The 19302-nt window shown below is 33.4% G+C and overlaps 2 protein-coding genes across 4 annotated transcripts in view; both read left to right on the top strand.

The window, feature by feature from the left end:
* LOC106074543 (uncharacterized) overlaps nucleotides 1–6024 on the top strand; it is a 29353-nt gene extending 23329 nt beyond the window's left edge. The window contains exons 15-21 of the mRNA XM_056021227.1: nucleotides 398–522; nucleotides 1389–1512; nucleotides 1868–2053; nucleotides 2870–2989; nucleotides 3477–3625; nucleotides 4374–4489; nucleotides 5802–6024. Coding sequence (XP_055877202.1) covers nucleotides 398–522; nucleotides 1389–1512; nucleotides 1868–2053; nucleotides 2870–2989; nucleotides 3477–3625; nucleotides 4374–4489; nucleotides 5802–5983 — 1002 coding nt within the window. The 3' untranslated portion in view covers nucleotides 5984–6024. The remainder of the gene's footprint in view (nucleotides 1–397; nucleotides 523–1388; nucleotides 1513–1867; nucleotides 2054–2869; nucleotides 2990–3476; nucleotides 3626–4373; nucleotides 4490–5801) is intronic.
* Nucleotides 6025–7847: 1823 nt separating this feature from the next.
* LOC106074542 (dynein intermediate chain 3, ciliary-like) lies at nucleotides 7848–18440 on the top strand. 3 transcript variants are annotated; one of them, XM_013235319.2, is made up of 17 exons: nucleotides 7848–7949; nucleotides 9157–9385; nucleotides 9762–9923; nucleotides 10026–10144; nucleotides 10249–10391; nucleotides 10518–10631; nucleotides 10865–11121; nucleotides 11854–12033; nucleotides 12544–12587; nucleotides 12700–12835; nucleotides 13371–13517; nucleotides 13671–13757; nucleotides 13940–13987; nucleotides 14477–14635; nucleotides 16269–16440; nucleotides 17040–17072; nucleotides 18317–18440. In XM_013235319.2, exons 2-15 carry the CDS (start codon nucleotides 9203–9205, stop codon nucleotides 16434–16436), a joined length of 1947 nt encoding a protein of 648 aa, XP_013090773.2. In that variant the 5' UTR covers nucleotides 7848–7949; nucleotides 9157–9202; the 3' UTR covers nucleotides 16437–16440; nucleotides 17040–17072; nucleotides 18317–18440. The 3 variants fall into 3 exon arrangements, with proteins under 3 accessions (XP_013090773.2, XP_013090774.2, XP_013090775.1); XM_013235320.2 differs by lacking the exon at nucleotides 13940–13987; XM_013235321.2 differs by lacking the exon at nucleotides 16269–16440.
* The last annotated feature ends 862 nt before the right edge of the window (nucleotides 18441–19302 follow it).

Genomic DNA, 19302 nt, shown 5'->3' with positions numbered 1-19302 from the left:
TTGAGACACAAACTAGCATTTAAGTTTAGGTTATAACTTCCTAATTGTTCTTGATATGCAATAACAACAACAACAAAGAAATAAAAACAAAATATTTAGTACAATTACAAACTTATAAACTAAAAGTATAAAACATTGAACTAAATTATGAGATGTGACTAAACATGATGCAATGATGTTCATTATATAAAATACTCCAGTGAACTTATAAAACTTTTTTTTAAATTCCTTTTAAATTTTATTATTCTTTTTAATTACATTTACAATATATAGATATACGCCCTTCTATACACCTATTGGTTAAGTTAGTCTTAACATGTACATTTTAAATGAAGCAAATAGCTCTCTATTTTGTAATGGGACTAAATCTATTTCAATTGAATCATTTTCTCTTTAGGAACTTGCCGCAGCCTTCCAACAAGAGAGTCAGTCCAGTGGTAAACCTCGTCTGCTTTTGTCTGCAGCTGTGGCGGCTGGTAAACCTAACATCGACGCTGCCTATGAAATCCCTGAAGTTAGCAGGTACAGACAGTGTTGTATAGGTACAGAAAGTGTTGTATAGGTACAGAAAGTGTTGTATAGGTACAGAAAGTGTTGTATAGGTACAGAGAGTGTTGTATACATAACAGCCGCAATATAACCAATTATACTTATGACATTTACATGTCCGAATTCATGCGCGAGCCAATTATCACTTTAAGAAAACTTTGCGCAGGCTGAAGGCAATGAAATAATACAATTGTAAAATTAAGACCAAATAAGAGAAATATTCCCTAGTGCCATTAGAGAATGGAATTGGTTACCTGAATCAGCCAAAAATAAAACCGACTTAGCTTAATTTTTTTAAGTCACTGATTAACATGCAAACTGCAGGACAGCAATAAAAGTGAATTCTGCACTGGTGGATACACATCTGAGACCAAAAGAAAATTGCCACATGAAATGTGTAAAAAGTAAAAAACCTTGTGATCTTTAGGGCAGATGATGTAAAGGTCATCTGTTTCTTTGGCCACGGTTAATGATGATGTCATGAGGCCAGAACTAAGACCAACCGCCTTACGTTTCCCAATTAATGTCAGGTACCCATTAGAGCTGGGTGGACTCAGAGGCGCCATGAAGATCCCGAAGCTAAAAAATCCCAGTCGTCCCCAGCATTTGAAGCCGGGACTTTCGGTTTGGAAGCCGAGCACCTTACAACTCAGTCACCTCGCCTCCCATGTAATTACCTCCCCTTTTGAAGTCATCTGTAAGTTAAGAAAATATTCAGAACCGTGATGTAATTGACAAATAACGCCAACTAAAATGTAGTTAAGTAACATGAAATTAAAGGTTCTAAATGATAAATCGCTGTCTGTGATGTCTAACCAGACAATTTCTCTTTTGGACAGTCATTTGGACTTCATCAACCTCATGTCATACGACTTCCATGGAAGCTGGGATCCTTACACCGGACATAACAGTCCACTGTATGGTCATGCAGGTGAAACTGGAGAAAATGTCAATTATAATATTGTGAGTATGAAGGCTGTATATGACATCTAAAATGTAAATGTTTTATGCAACGGAAAATGTGCAAATTAATATTAAATGTATATTAAATGTACCAGTATCTAAACATTGACTAGAATTCTAGCTGATGAATTGGTGTTCTAGGAAAAATCTGCATAAACGTATACATAATTTAAGACTTTGTCTGAAAAGGGGATGGATTATTTGGGTTTAAAGTTTAATTTTTATTACATTATAAAATTGTATATTTTTTCCCCTTTGCAGTCACTGTTCTTGTTCGCCACACCAGCAGGCTACTAATTAAAGTTTCAAGTTTCTGCTATTATTTATTAGATTTTAATTTTTCTATAAAACTCAGGACTTTGCTGCCAAGTACTGGGCTTCCAAAGGAGCTCCTAAAGACAAAATCAACATTGGTTTGGCCACCTATGGAAGAACCTTCACCCTGAGTGATCCAAATAAACACGAACCTGGAGATGCTGCCCCTAGCCCTGGTCCAGCTGGACAGTTCACCAGAGAGGCTGGCTTTATGGCTTACTATGAGGTTCATTTTTTACTTGTAATGTTTCTGTAAACAATTTTAGAATGTTACGAAATATTTCAACATGTAATCCTCAGTACACCTTAATGATCTTCGGTCATTTGTATTATCTTGTATTATATATTTTCGTATCAGCAATCGCATCTCAAATTAGGGGCATTATATTCTTCCATATCCCATTGGCTTATGTAGTGCATTGCTGCTGAGTTAATGAGGCGTGGTAGAGCGTTTAGCTTCCAAAGTTTGAGTCCCGGTGAAGATTGAAGTTTAACTTCGGGGATTTATAAGACTAGAATGATTGCTCCCAACTCTAATGGAACATGACATTAGTTATGGAAAGTAAAGGCAGTTGGATGTTGTGCTGACAACCTGATTATCGGTTTACGTCTTTAAGATGAGATATAGGCTCCATCATCTGAATAATGCTCGAAAAGTCTTCTCATTCAAATCAATTCTTGTTTCTTTTACTAGCAGAACTTACGCTCATCTCATCTGTCCCTTGACTTTCGTGGTAACGGTGTTGTGACAATTCGTGTTACCAAATCCCTCCACTTTTCCAGGTCAGCAGCTGTTCTAAGTAGGACATCAAGAGAGAGACCGGTCCATTCTTTTACATAGTCCAGCCAGCGTTTCTTTGAACGACCCTGTCTTAATAGAACATAATAAATATTTTCTTTACTACTTTTTAAATTGTTGAATAGTGATTTAATTAGTGACAACTTGGCTAACAATAATGACATTTATTGCAACACCGTCATGCTGATAGCAGCAATAGAATTGTTTCTTATTTTTATTAACTGTGTATTATTTGTATTCTAGATCTGCGAGCTGATCAAGAGCGGAGCCTCAGTTCATCAAATCAACGATCAACAAGTTCCCTATCTAGTCAAAGGAAATGTCTGGGTTGGTTACGACAACCCCCAGAGTTTGAGGAACAAGGTACAGCTGTGAGATGAAAAATGAAATGTAGTTTTTACTGTTCAAAGATTATGTTATATCATAGGGCAGTAGAATTTAGGTCGTCACTTTAATCACAGGATGCAAAGTCGCGGAAGCGGTATAAGTTCTGCTGTTCAAACAACACTGAATTGAAGAATAATTGTGAATATCGCGAAGTTTCTTTTCATATAGAATAGAACAACAACACATTGCTTGGCAGTGTCGTAGCTAGGTTGGGGGAGGTGGGAGGAGAATTTGAAAATCCCCAGGGCCCCCCCACTTAAAGGGGGGGGGGGCAAAAGAGTGTTCGAAATTATTTTTTACATTAAATATTACGCAAACTGCTAGGGCCCCCCCCCCTGAAGAGGTCAAGCCCCCAGGGCCCTCAAATAATGTCTAATTCCTAGCTACGCCACTGTTTGTTGGGTCATCTCTTACCATCCTAAGAAATCATTTACATATCAAGATGTGTTTTTTAACTAAACAGGTGAAATACATCAAAGACAATGGCTTCGGTGGTAGCATGATCTGGGCGCTTGATTTAGATGATTTCCACGGCACTTCTTGCGGCCAGGGAGCTTACCCCCTGGTCCACGCCATAAGTGATGAATGTGGATCAGCACCCTCAGGACCTAGGTACCCTATAGCGATTATCATGTCCAGTACCACACTAACAACTACATCCAGTACCAGACAAACCTCTAGATACTCTGTAGCTAACTCCACATCCAGTACCAGACAAACATCTAGATACTCTTATAGCAAAGTCCACGTCCAGTACCAGACAAACATCTAGACACTCTATAGCAAAGTCCACGTCAGCTACCACAGACACAACTACACCCTTCTATTAGTATAAGAATATATTTGTTGTGAAAATTATATGCTGTATCTGTTGTCGTTCTTATGTTTACATGTGCTTGTAACTCGTCCGTGAGAATGTGTTCACGAAATGTGTGTTGTGTAGTCATTCAGTGTATTAAAGCCAGACTTTACAGACATGTTTTTCGACTCTGTTATCATTATGTTCATAACAATAGTATTAATATTATTGTTCGCTATAGTCTAAAACAAACGTGGCTAATCACATAGACATCATTATAGATATTATATCGATCCACGCTTTTCGCTTAATTGTATTCCACTTGAAACATTTTGAAACAAATTCAAAATGTGTTCTCCTTAGAATCATAGCATATATTTACTTATAAAGTAGGATATTTTATCGTGAGCAGTATGTTTCCATAATTACATAATCCAGCCATCTTCTATATTTGATACCTTCATCTGGCAGTTGTTTTAGGGCTAATCTTTGTCAGTAGTCGATTAAATAAGGATATATTTCAATATGTTTGATAAGAGTTTGTATTTGTCTTTTTTAAAGTGTGACATTAGCTCCAGTTGTCACATCTAGACCAGTGGACACACACACCCAGGCCCCAGCTCACACACAAGGACCAGTTGTCACACATACTGATCAGCCAATACAAAGTGGAGGAAGTAAGTATCCATCTGATGTGCCCCAGGTTTGAATGCTGATTATAGTTAATAAAAATAGATTTTAAATAAGTAAAGTTTTCTTATAGACCTTCATACCTATATGACTGGTGATAGAAAGGTCATCTGTTTCTCTGGCCCACAGTTAACGAGAGTGTCATGTGACCAGCACAACGACCAAAGCATTTCTTTTCCCCAAATAATGTCAGGCACCCATTAGAGCTGGATGGAATCAGAGGCGCCCTAAAGATCCTGAAATTCAAAATCTTAGCCTTCAGGATTTGAACCCGTGATCCCTTGGTTCAGAGTCCAAGTGTTTTACAACTCAGCCAATGCGCCTCCTGAAATAAAGATTACAGTTAATAAATTAGATTTTAAAATTAAGCTAGCCTTTAGATGAATTTTTTTTAAGTAAAAATTATTGTTTCTAGATTACATCATCAGTTGCGTAGCCATAAGTTCTTTTTCTCTTGGAGAATAAGCGTCACACTGTTCTTAACCTAAACACAAGGTTTTGCTTTTACCATAGTTAAATCCAGAATGTTTTCCTGTAAACAATATTTTGCCCTGATAACTGAGCTGAAATCCATAGTGAAGATACCTCAGGAAGATACATTGCATCCTCAACTGAGATTGAAAACATGAAAATGTGTGACTGGAATGACAAGTTAATTAAGCGTCACGATGACTTTCTAACCAATAAAAAATGCAGAATCTCAGGGATAGATTCTTATCACAATAGAATCAGTATTGCAAAGAGATTCTTGATAGGTATTAAACCAGACAAAGAAATAGAAGCAGACAATGCAAACGAAGTCAGGATCTCAAAGAGCAGACAAGCCATGCACAGTATGAGACTATTGAGATGCTAGAAAAAAAAAAGATTGAAGACAAGAATTCAAAAGTCTATATGAGTGATCAAGAAATAAAGATTTGGGAAAGGGTTTACAAGTCTCCCTTTCAATTCAGTAACAAGTTTTAAATAATTAAACTTGACTATGTTTGGAGTGCAGTGGACTGTAACAGTAATGTACTATGTTTTGCATGTTTCGGGTGTTCCTTTAGAGTCACCGATAATTCACTTACTGGTCCGAACCCCCGCAGGACTACGGCTGATATCAGCGGGCAGGGTATGAACCCGGGACCATCGAGAAGACCGAACGACAGTCCAGAGCGCATACTGCACGACCAGGCAGACTTAAGTCAATCAACATCAGCACCCGGTTAGGCTGTGAGATACTATAAAAATCATACTTGTTTTGAACATTACGTTACTATTTCCTAATTCCAATGTACTCTCTTCTCTTACTCGTAGATTTGGCCACCATCTGCAAGGACCAGAACTTGAGTGACGGCATACACGAAGCACCTGGGAACTGCCAAGAGTTCATTGAGTGTGCTGGTGGGCAGACTTTCATCATGCAGTGTGGGTCTGGAACTGTCTTCAACAAGGTCACCAAGAATTGCGACTTCCCTGCTAGAGTCGCCGGTTGTTGATAATAATTATAATTTCGTCGAATAAAAATGTATACAACTTATCTTCATTTGAATGAAAGTTGTTTGTTTCTGTGAAGATGTGCCTTGAGTTCAAGAAAGAAAGATGGTAAGAAGTCCTGAGATATCTTCACTTTGGTTTTCAGCTCAGAGTACAGAAACTTGGTGGCTGAGTGGTAACGCGCTTGGCTTCCAAACCTAGAGGTCTCTGGTTCGAATCTCGGTGAAGCATGGGATGTTTAGTATTTTAAGGACTGCTCTTTAGTCTACCTAGTTCTAATGAGTACCTGAAGTTGATCGATAACCGTTGACTAAAGAAACAGTTGACCTTTGCATGACTAGATTGACACATGAAATGCGTAGGACGTAGTTATCTTCTTTTTTTGAAGTATCTTCTGTAATATTTAAGATCTGCCACATTGATAGCAAGGTCTGAAAAGGGTAGGTACCTTATTAGCCTACTTTACTATCAGAGTACAAGAATCGTAGAGACAAAAATCTGGATATAGTCTAACCAAGGAGGGAGTGGCCTATAGAACTAAAAAAAAATAAAGCTGTTTTCTTAGGCAGAGACAAAAATGTTTGGGTTTAAAGAGTCTGGGGATGGTCGAATCTCTCTATGGTAACTTAAATAGAGGTCATGATGAAACTATTGCTGAAACAATGAAGTAGGCCTAGTCTGATCTAGCAAAATCAAAATCTTAAATGAAAGTAGGTCTATCATGCTTACATCTCATACAACCTACTCAACAAAACAAAGAATCTATTACAAACACAAAATAGAGCCGTGAAATGTATAACATGAATATTCACATTTGACAAGAGTAACACCATTAGCCTAATGGTCACGAGATTTAGAGACGCTTCAGGACAGAAGACTAAAAAAGTAAAACAGCAATAATACAAAAAAACACAGAACCAAAACTTATAAAGTAACACACAACCTGATAAAATACTCAGAAAGACACTTCTTCTTCTTGAAACTCTCAGGTAGAGCTGCGCCTTCGGCTCTTGGAACTCTAGGCCAGCAAAAGTGAACAAGAGCTCCCTCTCAACGGCCTGAATGAAAACAGTGTACACTCTTAAAATTCTGTCTTGCGGGTGGGTCACGGCAAGAGGCCACGTACACTAAGACCCCCGCCATTTTCGTTTTCTATACCAGGCTAACTGTGCGGGACACGCCATTTATGTAACAGCCCCTTGAGGAACAGCGCCTAGATTGTGACAAGGTTGTGGGAGCTTTTTTACAACTCCGCGCAGTGCAATGAGGATGCTCTCGCACCCCCTTTTGCTACCCTTTAGCCTAATAGTTTCCTCCAACGATCGTTTCCACCCGGGCGCCACTATGAAGCAGGGGCTCAGAAAGACACAAAGATAAAGGCACGTTTCCTATTCCATATGCTAGGACTAATTCGTAAAGGTGTTCCATCTTCGGCCCTACTTCCATTATTTCATGAAACGAGTTACCTGAAGCAGCCAGGAAAACAAACAACTTAGCAGAGTTTAAGTCTTCAATCGATATAGGCTACACGCTCAGGGCGTAATTATCTTCTCTTTTGAAGCATGTGTGTTATTTATAAGATAAGATGATTGTAAGAAGATAATTTTTTTATCATTATTAATTTTTTTATACGTTAATTGTTTATACAAATTATTGATAGCTAAATCTGACTCTTAGATCTAGGACTTTTACAAAAGAATGATAAATTCCATCTCCATTACTTTTTCTCGATATCGTACGAAACACCCCCCCCCCCTTCCTTTTTTTTTCCAATCCTTTACCTTTTACCTCGAGTAAGATGATTGCTATTATGAAGTTATTAAATACATTAATTTACAACGTGGCGAAAAGGTTTGACTACGTTGAGTTTGTCGTCTCTTCGACCAACGCGAGATCGCAGTTGCTATGAGAAACGATTATAGCTTTGAGTCAATCCAAAATAAATTAGATCTATATACTGGAGTTAAGGTAGGACTAGATCTTAATCCGATTATTAAAATCTTTAGTCTCTATTGTATTATTATATCAAGATCTAAATGCAAACAAAGAAACTTTCTTATATGATATATATAGTTCAAGACTGAGTCGGCTAGATAAACTAGATTAGTCAGTCACTCAATCAGAGTCAATCCACTGACTACAGAGTCTGTGGCAGAGATCGTGATGTGATTATTTATTATTAATAGATGTAGATCTAGATCCTAGATCTAATCTTTCTTTTTAATTTTTTCTTTTATTTGTTTAAAAAGATATTTCAAAGTAATCCAGCTCTGTTTGCTTGCTAAATTATAAACATAATAAACTTATTTGTTAGTCTAGTACTTCACAATAATGTACCTTAGTTGTATCCTTGTTTTCATTTCTCATTTAGTTTTGACTTTTTTTTTTCTAATTTAGTAGCTTGGATTTATTATATAATACACATTTATCTTATGTACATTGAAGACTTTATAATTAAAGTATCGTTAAATAACACAGTACAATAATTGATCTTTCAAAATATACTTACTTTTATGCCTCAGTTTGTGAAACGTTTATCAAATTTATGACAAAGATTACAAAGATTGTTCATGACCATTGTGTATCTTTGTGACTCTAAACTGAGTGTTTATAAAATTAAGCTTGTTGAGAAAAAACGCTAATAAATTTAGGGGGGGGGAAATGAAAACATGGTGACTGAGTGTTAGATCCCTTATTGGCTGGCACTCAGAAATTTTATTTCCTAGAGCTTGCTAAGAATTTAATTCATATATTTTATACCAGTATTGAAGCTATTATAATTTTTGTCATGGACATTTTTTCAGAAATTAAGATTATTATATCCTAGCCTTAACCTTTTACAGGATGGCAGTGGACTAGGTTCAAACTCTGTATCATTTTGATGACAGTCCTAAGAGCATATTACGCTGGGTTCATCCAGCTTTAATTACATATGACTGTCAGCTGTGTAGATGAACTGGCCATTTGGCATGGTCTCAGAACCAAATTAACTTTATGCCATCTGTCTTTTAGAAATTAGGGCCTCGAAAGGATTTTTTTTTTCTAGACAGATTTGCTCATATTTTAAAGTAGATGATGAAAACATTTTAATACAGCTATTGACACACTTTTTTTTTTCCTTGTCATTTTATATTGAAAGTACAAACCTAATGGATCAAATACATTCTGTTAACAGATCTGGATTCAGAAACGTGTAAAAGACTTGAATTTCAAACACCAAAATGGAGATAGTTTATGTGTATACCAAGAAAAGGTCAGAGTTTGGCAGGCAGTGCAATTTCTCTGACAGAGCTGCTGAACTTCACGTGGATATTCCTCCAGATGACAATGTGTTGGAAGACTTTATTGAGCGTAATCCAGTGGATATCGGTATACAATGTGTTCAAGAAATGTCTGAGCATGATGTAATTACCATAGTTTCTTTGTTGCTTTTATTTTTGCACTGCATTTTGTAGTGTCTCAGGTCAGAAAAAGTATATGTTAAAAAGGTTATTAGTGATTTTTTTTCTCACTAAAGCTATGGCACAGACCAAAGGTTTGGAACTTACTACTCATTGATCTCAGACAGACAACATGCTACATTACATTGAAGAACTCTAAGATCTATCTGTTTAAAACAGTTTTTTAGATTAGTTTGTCATTTTAGCTCTTGTGTTTATGTTTGAATGTTATCACAGCGCCTTGAGCCTACATTGTGTTTGTTAACAGCTGTCTATAAATTAAATTATATATGTAAGCTCTAAAAAATATTTGTAATGTTTCATACATTTCTGTATTTAGGCAAACACAGAAAGATTTGAAACAAATGTGCGAGGTATCAACCATACTGAAGGAGGTTGGCCTAAAGATGTGAATCCTAATGAGCTAGAACAAGTCACACGTTACAGAAAAAAAGTCGAAAAGGATGAGGTTTACATTAGTGCTGTACTTCAGCTGGGCAATGTAAGAAAACTAAAAGAACTTGATCAGTTAGTTAGAAGTTTAAAATAGTTTTTAAAAGCAATTTTTTGATAGTACATTTCTCCTCTTTTATCTTCTATCTAGTCCATGGAGCACTGCATCAAACAGAACAATGCAGTTGACATCTATGAAGAATACTTTGAAAATGTTGATGCAGAAATTATAGATGAAGCAGCTACTGCCAAAACTATCAATGTTTTTAGGTATTTGTAAAACTAAATATATCTTTCAGTCCTTATGATTTGGTTACATATGAATCAAAAAGTTAGTCTATTTCATTTTAAAATATTCATTTATATCTTAATAGAGATCCAAATGATATAAAACGAACAGCCACGCATATTTCATGGTATCCAGATGGACCCCGCAAGCTTGCAGTGGCTTATTGTAACCTAGTATTCCAAAGCACATCTCCAGAGACAAGTATGGAGTCATATATCTGGGATGTGGGTAAGTTACAAATAACTTTGTTGTTACATGTATTCACATAATAGAGATTATCTCTTTGTAATACTTTAATTTAAAATATTATAACATGAAGCATATCTGTACGTATTTTAATAAATGTTTTTACAGAAAATCCCAACAAGCCAGAAATGACAATTAAGCCAGTATCTCCTCTGACATGCTTGGAGTACAATCCTAAAGATGCTCATATATTACTAGGGGGATGTTACAATGGTCAAATAGGTACATTATGTTAAACATCAACCTATAGAAAGATACAAAATCTTACAACAGAGTTGAGTACACATATAATGATTAGTTAACACACAAAAAATTTAAATAAGAGAAGAAGTTTTTTCTTCATAATCATTACAATAAAACGCAAGACATAAATTCTTTAGGACTTTATTTCACAGTAAGGCCTTTTTTTTTTTGTTGTAAGCAATATGTTTCAATGAATCTATTGATTGTTATAGCTTACTGGGACACAAGGAAAGGTTCTCAGCCTGTGGAACTGACACCCATTGAACAATCACACAGAGACCCTGCCTACAAAACAATATGGATTCAGTCTAAAACAGGCACAGAATGTTTCTCCACATCCACAGATGGTCAAGTACTTTGGTGGGACATTAGGAAAATGGGAGAGCCTACAGATAAAATGTATTTAGACAAAAAGCAAGAATTTCACAATGCACAGGGTGCTTACTGTTTAGAATATGAACCAACAATGGTAAGATTTGAATTATCTCATTTTGGTTTTTCTTTTTCCTCTAAAAAATTAGTGGGTTTTTTTGTGCAATGTATTTGTGGTGTTCTTGTTAAGAGCTGGTGTAGGAGTGACAATTTTATTAAAGTAGTGTATACAATAAAATTAAATATATTGACTCATTCTATCAGTAATGAAACAAAAAAATGTTGAATTCTGTTTTGAAAAAGACAATGACTTTTTAACAATAGGGCAAAATGCGAATGGCTGCCTGGTCGTGTGGTTTGTGCGCGGAAATGTCATTCAGATCTATCTATGGTCCCAGGTTCAAATCCTGCCCACTCCCATCCCCCGTCATCCAGTGAGAGGTTTGGACTAGGAAGTAACTTATTTTCAACTCTGAAAGAACATCCCAAACATGTAAAACAACAAAACAAACAAACAAAGGATTAAATTTAAATTTAATGACAGATGGCAGATACATGTTTATTCATGTATAAGGTCAGGAATGTCATCTGTTGAGACTTTTGAGACAAATAGTTTATAATCAGGACACCACCTTACACTGTATTGTTGTTACAATATTAATTATTTGTTGATAAACACACCTTTTTTTTTTCTCCTGAATTCAGTTGCATCCTCACCTCTGACATACTTCACACTTTCACCTGTAAATATATATGTTACAAATACTTTGTATGAATAATATGTTTCTTATGTTAAATAATTAATGTGTCAAGTTTTTTCCTTCTGCAGCCCACAAAGTTTATGGCAGGAACAGAACAAGGCAATATTATATCATGTAACAGAAAAGCTAAAACTCCCTTAGATAAAATAGCAGCAGTTTTCACAGGTCATATAGGTCCAGTGTATGCATTACAAAGAAATCCTCAATTTACCAAAAACTTCCTCAGTGTTGGAGACTGGTGTGCAAGGGTAAAACTTTTTTTTTTAAAGACTGCTTTTTATTAAGGAAAGAAGCCAAAGTCAATAACCAAAGTCTTCAAAAAATTCTTCATCAAAATACTATTTTACAACTTGATACTTACAATTAACTCAATCAAAAATCTGTGATCCGTTTAGAAAAAGTGAGGAAAAGTAAAAAAGAAATAAAATTTAGTTTTGAGAAAAAATGGTAATACTGACCAAAACAATTCAAATATCAATCTATTCATAAATAGAAATTTACTTTTAAACAACTTATTCTGTACAAAAATCAAGCTTTATTCAGATCAAGTCAAATTTTTTTTCCCTACAAATACCCTAATTTTATTTTCAACATTTTCCCTCTCCTTAAAGATTACAATTCTTTGATATCTATATAGGAATTTTAATTCATATCTTTATTGCCTAGCCTATACATTTCAATTATTATAAATAGTTTACATTATTGTTTAAAGTATAAACAGAAACATTTACATTTGTTTATTTTCAAATTAAATCTAGATTTGGTCAGAAGATATTAGAGAATCATCTATTATGTGGACCAAGTAAGAAGATTTTGTTTTATTGTCTCGAGAAGTTTAAAATAAAACTTGAACATTTCCTAAATAGAATGTTTAAATCTCAAATTACAATCATATCATTTGTTTATTTTTTCAGGCAGTATTCATCATACCTCACAGATGGCTGTTGGAGTCCAATCAGGCCAGCAGTGTTCTTCATAACTAAAATGGATGGTACACTGGATGTTTGGGATATCATTTTTAAACAGAACAATCCTACTCTCACACTTCAGGTACCAATACTATCTAGGTGTTTCAACATACAAAATTACTGAAATAAAAGTTTAAAAATGTGATGAACAATAATTTATGCTTCTTACTACAAAGTTCCAGTTTAATTGGTAATCTACTATAAGAAAATATTTCACTCATAAGTAATCAAGAAGTCAACATATAATTTCTCACTTTGCTAGTCCAATCATTATATAGCTAGTACAAAAAAAGTACCCCTTACAGATCTTGCAATATATAGTGCAAATAATGTAAGGATCATCTATTTCAATGGCAGACAATTAAGAAGGCTGCCATGTGTCTAGAACAATGACTAACCGCATTTACTTTCCCCAACTAAGGTATCCATTTGAATTGGGTGGACTAATCATATCAATATATAGTTACTTTCAGAATAATTTATCTATTAGATTTCTATGCTACAAAATCTCATACAATTATAAATACTTCTCATGCTCTTTAACCTATAAGCTGTCTACTTTAGTTAGTAAAATAATAGACAAAAAAATGTTGATGATTGGTTGATATATCCTCTAGGTATGTGACTGCCCATTATACAGTTTGAGAGTACAAGAGTCCGGGAAATTGATAGCAACAGGTTCACAAGATGGCACCACAACGTTATTAGAACTTTCAGAAGGACTGTACACTATGGGACGCAATGAGAAAAATTTGGTCACAAATGTAAATAGAATTTTTATTTCAATTTTACAGGGCAGATCGCCTCTGTTTCATTTGGTTTAAATATGTAAAAATTTGCTCTAAATCATTCAAGCTCCATTTAAGGTATTTAAAAAACTACTATTAATTATTATATTTTTTGTTCTTTTTATGAAGATGTTTGAAAGAGAAACAAGACGAGAAAAGATTTTGGATACAAGACATAAAGAAATCAGACTTAAGGAAAGAACAAAGGAAGGAAAGGTATTGTGCTATGATATAAACCAATCTTTTCTAAAGAGTATAAACTCAGTGTTTTCGGTTAACAGCTGGAGACATCTAGTTTACTTAAACTTATATATTGCTTTTGTTAAATAGATTGAATTTAGGGAATCAAAATAATCAAAATAATGTTTATAGAAAGATTTCCAATGAATAAATAACAGGATGAGAAAAAAGATGATAAGAAACATGAAACTCATGAAACTCACAAGGTTGTTTAAAAAGTTCTAAATTTTTATATTTGAAAAATTTGTTCGTTACTAAGATTTTTTAATTTTCATTATGTTTTGGTTTGTTATTTTCTTGAAATAACTTCTTGTTTAAAAGAAAAAAAAGAATTGAATTTTTTTTTCTATTGGCTAAAACCTTACTTAAGTAGATCTACTTTTCTGATATAGTAAAATAATAATGATAGCATTTAAATTATCCTCTCTTTAGAAGAATGTGTATAAATTGTAAGTTAAAATACTTTTACGTATATTTTTCTGAAATGTACACAAGAGTTCAATATCTGTTGAAGAATATAAAGATAGCTTGCCACATCAGACCCTAGACTGGAAATAATTAGTAAACTCTAATTAACCTGCTCTTTAGTATTTATACAAAAGTTTTCTGAAAGCGATTAGTTATTATATGTGGTATAAACATTCCACTCTGTTACATTAAAGATTTTGTTCATAACATTTTTTTTTAAATTTTAGACTGAAGGTGAAGAGGGAGGAGAGAAACCAAAAGAGGAAGTGGTGGAGGATGAAGAAAACTTGTACACAAAAGCAGAGAAAGAATTCTTTGATATTATATCAAGTGAAAAGAAAAAACAGCCAACACCAAACAATGATTTCAGCGAGGTAGAGAAGAAGGTAACGAAATAATGATTTCTTCCTATACTTCTTGTTTTCTTTTCAAATATGCTGTACTCATTGTTTACTGAAGCATGGACCATCAGTTATTTAACTTTAATGCAGTTTGTTTCTAATGATGTTAAGCCAAACTGAAAAGATATAAATGATTCCCATCAATTAAAATGAAAAACCTTTTTTTTTTCACATTTAAAGGATTTCTGTGCCTAATTTAGAAGATATTTTTTTTTACAAAGGAATCAGGCCTAAGTTTAATTTTATAAAATGACTCTGAGAGCTTTAACTTTCTGAGAATCACAATAAAATTTAAGGACTTTGATTTTGTGAGTGTGCGTTTGTTTGTGTGTGTGTTCAAAGGATTTGGTTTCGTTTTGTGTGTGTAATGTGGCAGCTGAAGAATTGGTGGGCTGTTATGTGGTGGTTGAAGAATGTGGTTTAGTTGTTTTATGTGATGTGGTGGTAGAAGAATGTGGTTTAGTTGTTTTATGTGATGTGGTGGTTGAAGAATGTGGTTTAGTTGTTTTATGTGATGTGGTGGTTGAAGAATGTGGTTTAGTTGTTTTATGTGATGTGGTGGTTGAAGAATGTGGTTTAGTTGTTTTATGTGATGTGGTGGTTGAAGAATGTGGTTTAGTTGTTTTATGTGATGTCGTGGTTGAAGAATGTGGTTTAGTTGTTTTATGTGATGTGGTGGTTGAAAAATGTGGTTTAGTTGTCTTATGTGATGTAGTGGCTGAAGGAGTTGGCTTAGAATCCAGGTGAAGAATAGGATTTATTGATGTTTCTTATTCCACCTAACCCAAACTGGGAACTTGACAGTTTTGAGAGTGGCTATTATTGGTTTGGTTCCTAAGTGACCAGTTAAACATCAAAGCTATTTCAAGCTTTTTGAATGGTAATTTAAAGTTGTCTTCTTGTTTGAGATAAACAATGTTTTTAGTTGATTTTTATATAGGCCTATTTAATAATTGTATTAAGTTTAAATATTAAAATAATTTGTAGCTACAATGTTTAGAATGTTATAAATGAAATTGTTACATAAGAATGGCATATGTAGCATTTTTAAAATATTTAAGAATGTTAATAATATATTTGGAGACTTGTTTGTAAAATGTTTTACATGTTTCGGATGTTCCTTCAGAGTTGAAGATAGTTTACTTCCTAGTCCCAACCTCCCGCAGGACGACGGGGAATAGGAGAGTGCAGGATTTGAACCCTGGACCATCAATAAATCTGAACGACAGTCCAGCACGCAAACTGCACGACCAGGCAGCCATCCAACCACATTGAGTGGCTGAGTGGTAAAGCGCTTAGCTTCTGAACCCCGGCTTCGAATCCTGGTGAAGAATCGGATTTTAATGTCAGATCTTTAGGCACCTCTGAGCCCACCAAGCTCAAATAGGTACCTGACAATAGTTTGGGAAAAGTAAATTTGGTTGGTTGTTGTGCTAGCCACATAACACTCTCATCAACCATGGGCCACAGAAACAAATGACCTTTACAGCATTTTCCCTATAGATCGCAAGGTCTGAAAGGAGAACTTTACTTTTAATATTTTAATATAAAAAAAACTGATTTCAGTAGAGTTTGATACAGATTAATAGTGAATGTTTCATAAACTGGGTGTCCCTAGGATTGGTTAGATGAACAACTCAAAATTACTCTTGATATCCCTGAGAGTGTGGATGATTCACTGGCAGATGCCACTGAAGTACAACACTCATCTATTGTGGAAGATGACGAGAACAGCAAAGTAGAGACTGTTCCTGTAGAGGATGAAACCCCTGATGAACATGACTAGCAAGGCAGTTAAAAATAATTCATATTTTTTGCATCTTTGGTTTCAAAAGTTATTTGTTTGGAGCCTTTGAATTGATGAAGTCATTATTTCATGTTTTCTTTACTTTGTTTAGTTTTAATTGCATTTTTTTCCCATTTCTTTTTGAGATTTATTTTTGGTCTCATTTAGCATTGTTTGATTAGAAAATAACAAAAATAAAATTTATATTGATAGCAGTAATGAACTATTTAAACCTGTAGAAAACCTTGTCCTATCAAGCATTTTCCTTCATCCCTCACTGTAGAGTGGTTTCCTTGGTCTGGTATTTCATGTCAGCCTGTCTTTCTTTTTCTTAAAGGAGGGTCCTAACAAAAAAAAAAAAAGAAACAAATAATATTAAATGAAAATAAAAGCAAAATGGAAAGAATTAATTTAATAGACCTTTAGTCCATGTGACATTCGTGTGAGCTTTGAATTTGTTAGTGTACTCTCAAAACACTCTCTAAACTAAAAAGTGCAAACAAAAGCTTAAATTAAACCCTCATAGCTCAGATTTTAATCATGTCTCAATTTTTTTGTTTCATTTATTATGTTATTTCATTTTTATGAATATTTTCATTGCAGGAGAATGATATTAACTCAAGTGATGCAAATGATGTAAGTCATTAATCATTACTTAATTAAAGTTAAGAAAAAAAAAGGAAAAATTTAGCTTTTAAACAGTTTTCTTAGGGCAGAAAAGGTGCTAAAAAGGTTTTTAACTATTCCAAAACTTGAAAAGCCCCCCCCCCTTTTTTTTTTTTGTCTTCATTCTCATTTGAAAATTTTTCTCTATAGTTTTTTTTTAATTAAAAACATTGCTTTAAAGGATAATTTTAAAAATTTTCATTGATACTAAAATCATTTCTTTCATTAGGCCTATGTTATTTCTACCATCTACCATCACTTGATTTACAAATCTAAATAGAGTCATTATTTTTAGGCTAGACACTATATATTTCTATATATGTGTGATATTATTTAGCCCCCCATTTAATTTTATTATACCAAAGGTAGAATGAATAAGAAAAAGTAGTCACATGTCACTCTTTTTCTATAACCATACACCGCATAAGCAAGTTAGCTGAAGAATTTCAATTTCACAGTTTTAAGGACTTTTTGTTGTGTTCTGTTTTTTTCTTGTTAAAACATTTTTAGTGGTCCCTGAAGTATTTGTGCAATATGTCCATTACAATTAGATTTCCAGAACTGAAATTAAAAATCCGATTTCAGTATGGTCATTATGGTGCTCTAAATAAGTCAGATGGGTAATTGTGGTATTCTGAAAATTCATCCTTTTCTTTCTAAAATTAGGTATATATAGTGCATTTGCTTTTTTAAAGAGTATGGTATTCTTTGACTGAATATCCTTTTGAAAACTTGTTTTGAAGTGTATTTTTCAATTGTTAAAATTTAAAAGCATCTTTAGTTCTGGTTTGTATTTTGGTCAAAAAGGGCTTGTTGCATTTTTTTTTTATTCAAGTTATGAGGATATTTTTAGTACTCTGTGTTACATAGAAGTTTTATGGTAGCTAAGCAGTAGAGTGCCTAAAATTTAAATCCATATAAGAAGATGTGATTTTTATTCAGAAAAATTTCAACATTTTAATAAATGTGTTCTATGGTCCATGAAAAGCTTTGAAGACAGCTATATGACTCATGATATTGAGAAAAGCAAATTAACTCAATAATTAATTTTTAAGAAAGGTTCTCTCTTTGCTACACCATTTAAAATAACTTAAGATTACATTTTTGAAAGTTGAAATAAGCTGGTCATAAAATTACATGTGAAATTGATTTATATAGTGCAATTCTGCTGAATTTTAAGAATAAACTAATAATTTTGTTAACATTTTTTGCAGGAATCAGAAAAGAAAGACTAAACCTACAGTCTCAAGAAAAAGAAAATATTTAGGAGGAATAAAATTAGCATTTTAATTTTATTTAAAATTCTGAAACAAAAATTTCCAACATTAATCACAAAGATGTATAGAAATATTGAGGCAGCAATTAATCATTTCTAATAAAAGTATTGTATCTATACATGTTTCTAAACAGATTTATACAGATACTATTATCATAAATATTTTTAAATACAACTTCTCTTTAGTGATATGAACCAAATTGGTAAATATAAGATACAAATAAATACTACATTCTTAATTGAATTGTATTAATAATTATATATTACAATAATGTTAATAATAACTATATCAAGAGAATTATGCTTCTTTTCTTTTTTCAAGTCTATAATGTCCATTTGTTGATTGAATGTTTAACAAAACAAACAAACACAAAAAAATATGATTGTTTGCAATGTAAACAATATATATATTCTTTAATAATGTATAAACTATTACATAAATTAGTTCAATACTTAAAGCCAAGGAGACTTGTTTATTTTTCTGTTTATTTTTCTATTTGTTGTTTATATTTATATATAATGCAACATCAAGTCTGCCTTTTTTTTTAATTACTACAACTTTTAAGAAAGTTTGGTACAGCAATTGTCTCAATAATATATGATAGGATATTAATTAAATTTTTTTACAATGAAATAAAAAAAAATACAAAAAAAAATACATATATTATTGTAGTCTACTAATTTTGTTGATAATAAATGTGTACATCTTTTTAGATTAAAAATTATTTAAAATATTTTCAATGTCATTGAGGAGCATTCATATCAATCTGAAATGCTTGTTATTTGAATTTATGGTGATGATTCTCTCATTAGCTGATGTGCTTGGATGTTTTGGCGACCGTGATGATGTTTCATTTTTTTAGCTAACAGTCTTTTTATGGTTTTAAAGAGAAGATGAGCAAAGATAAGAAAAATGACTAACTT

The sequence above is a fragment of the Biomphalaria glabrata genome, chromosome 2, assembly GCF_947242115.1.
Source record: "Biomphalaria glabrata chromosome 2, xgBioGlab47.1, whole genome shotgun sequence".
NCBI classification, from domain to species: Eukaryota; Metazoa; Mollusca; class Gastropoda; family Planorbidae; genus Biomphalaria; species Biomphalaria glabrata.
This window is presented reverse-complemented; position numbering and strand designations above follow the sequence as displayed.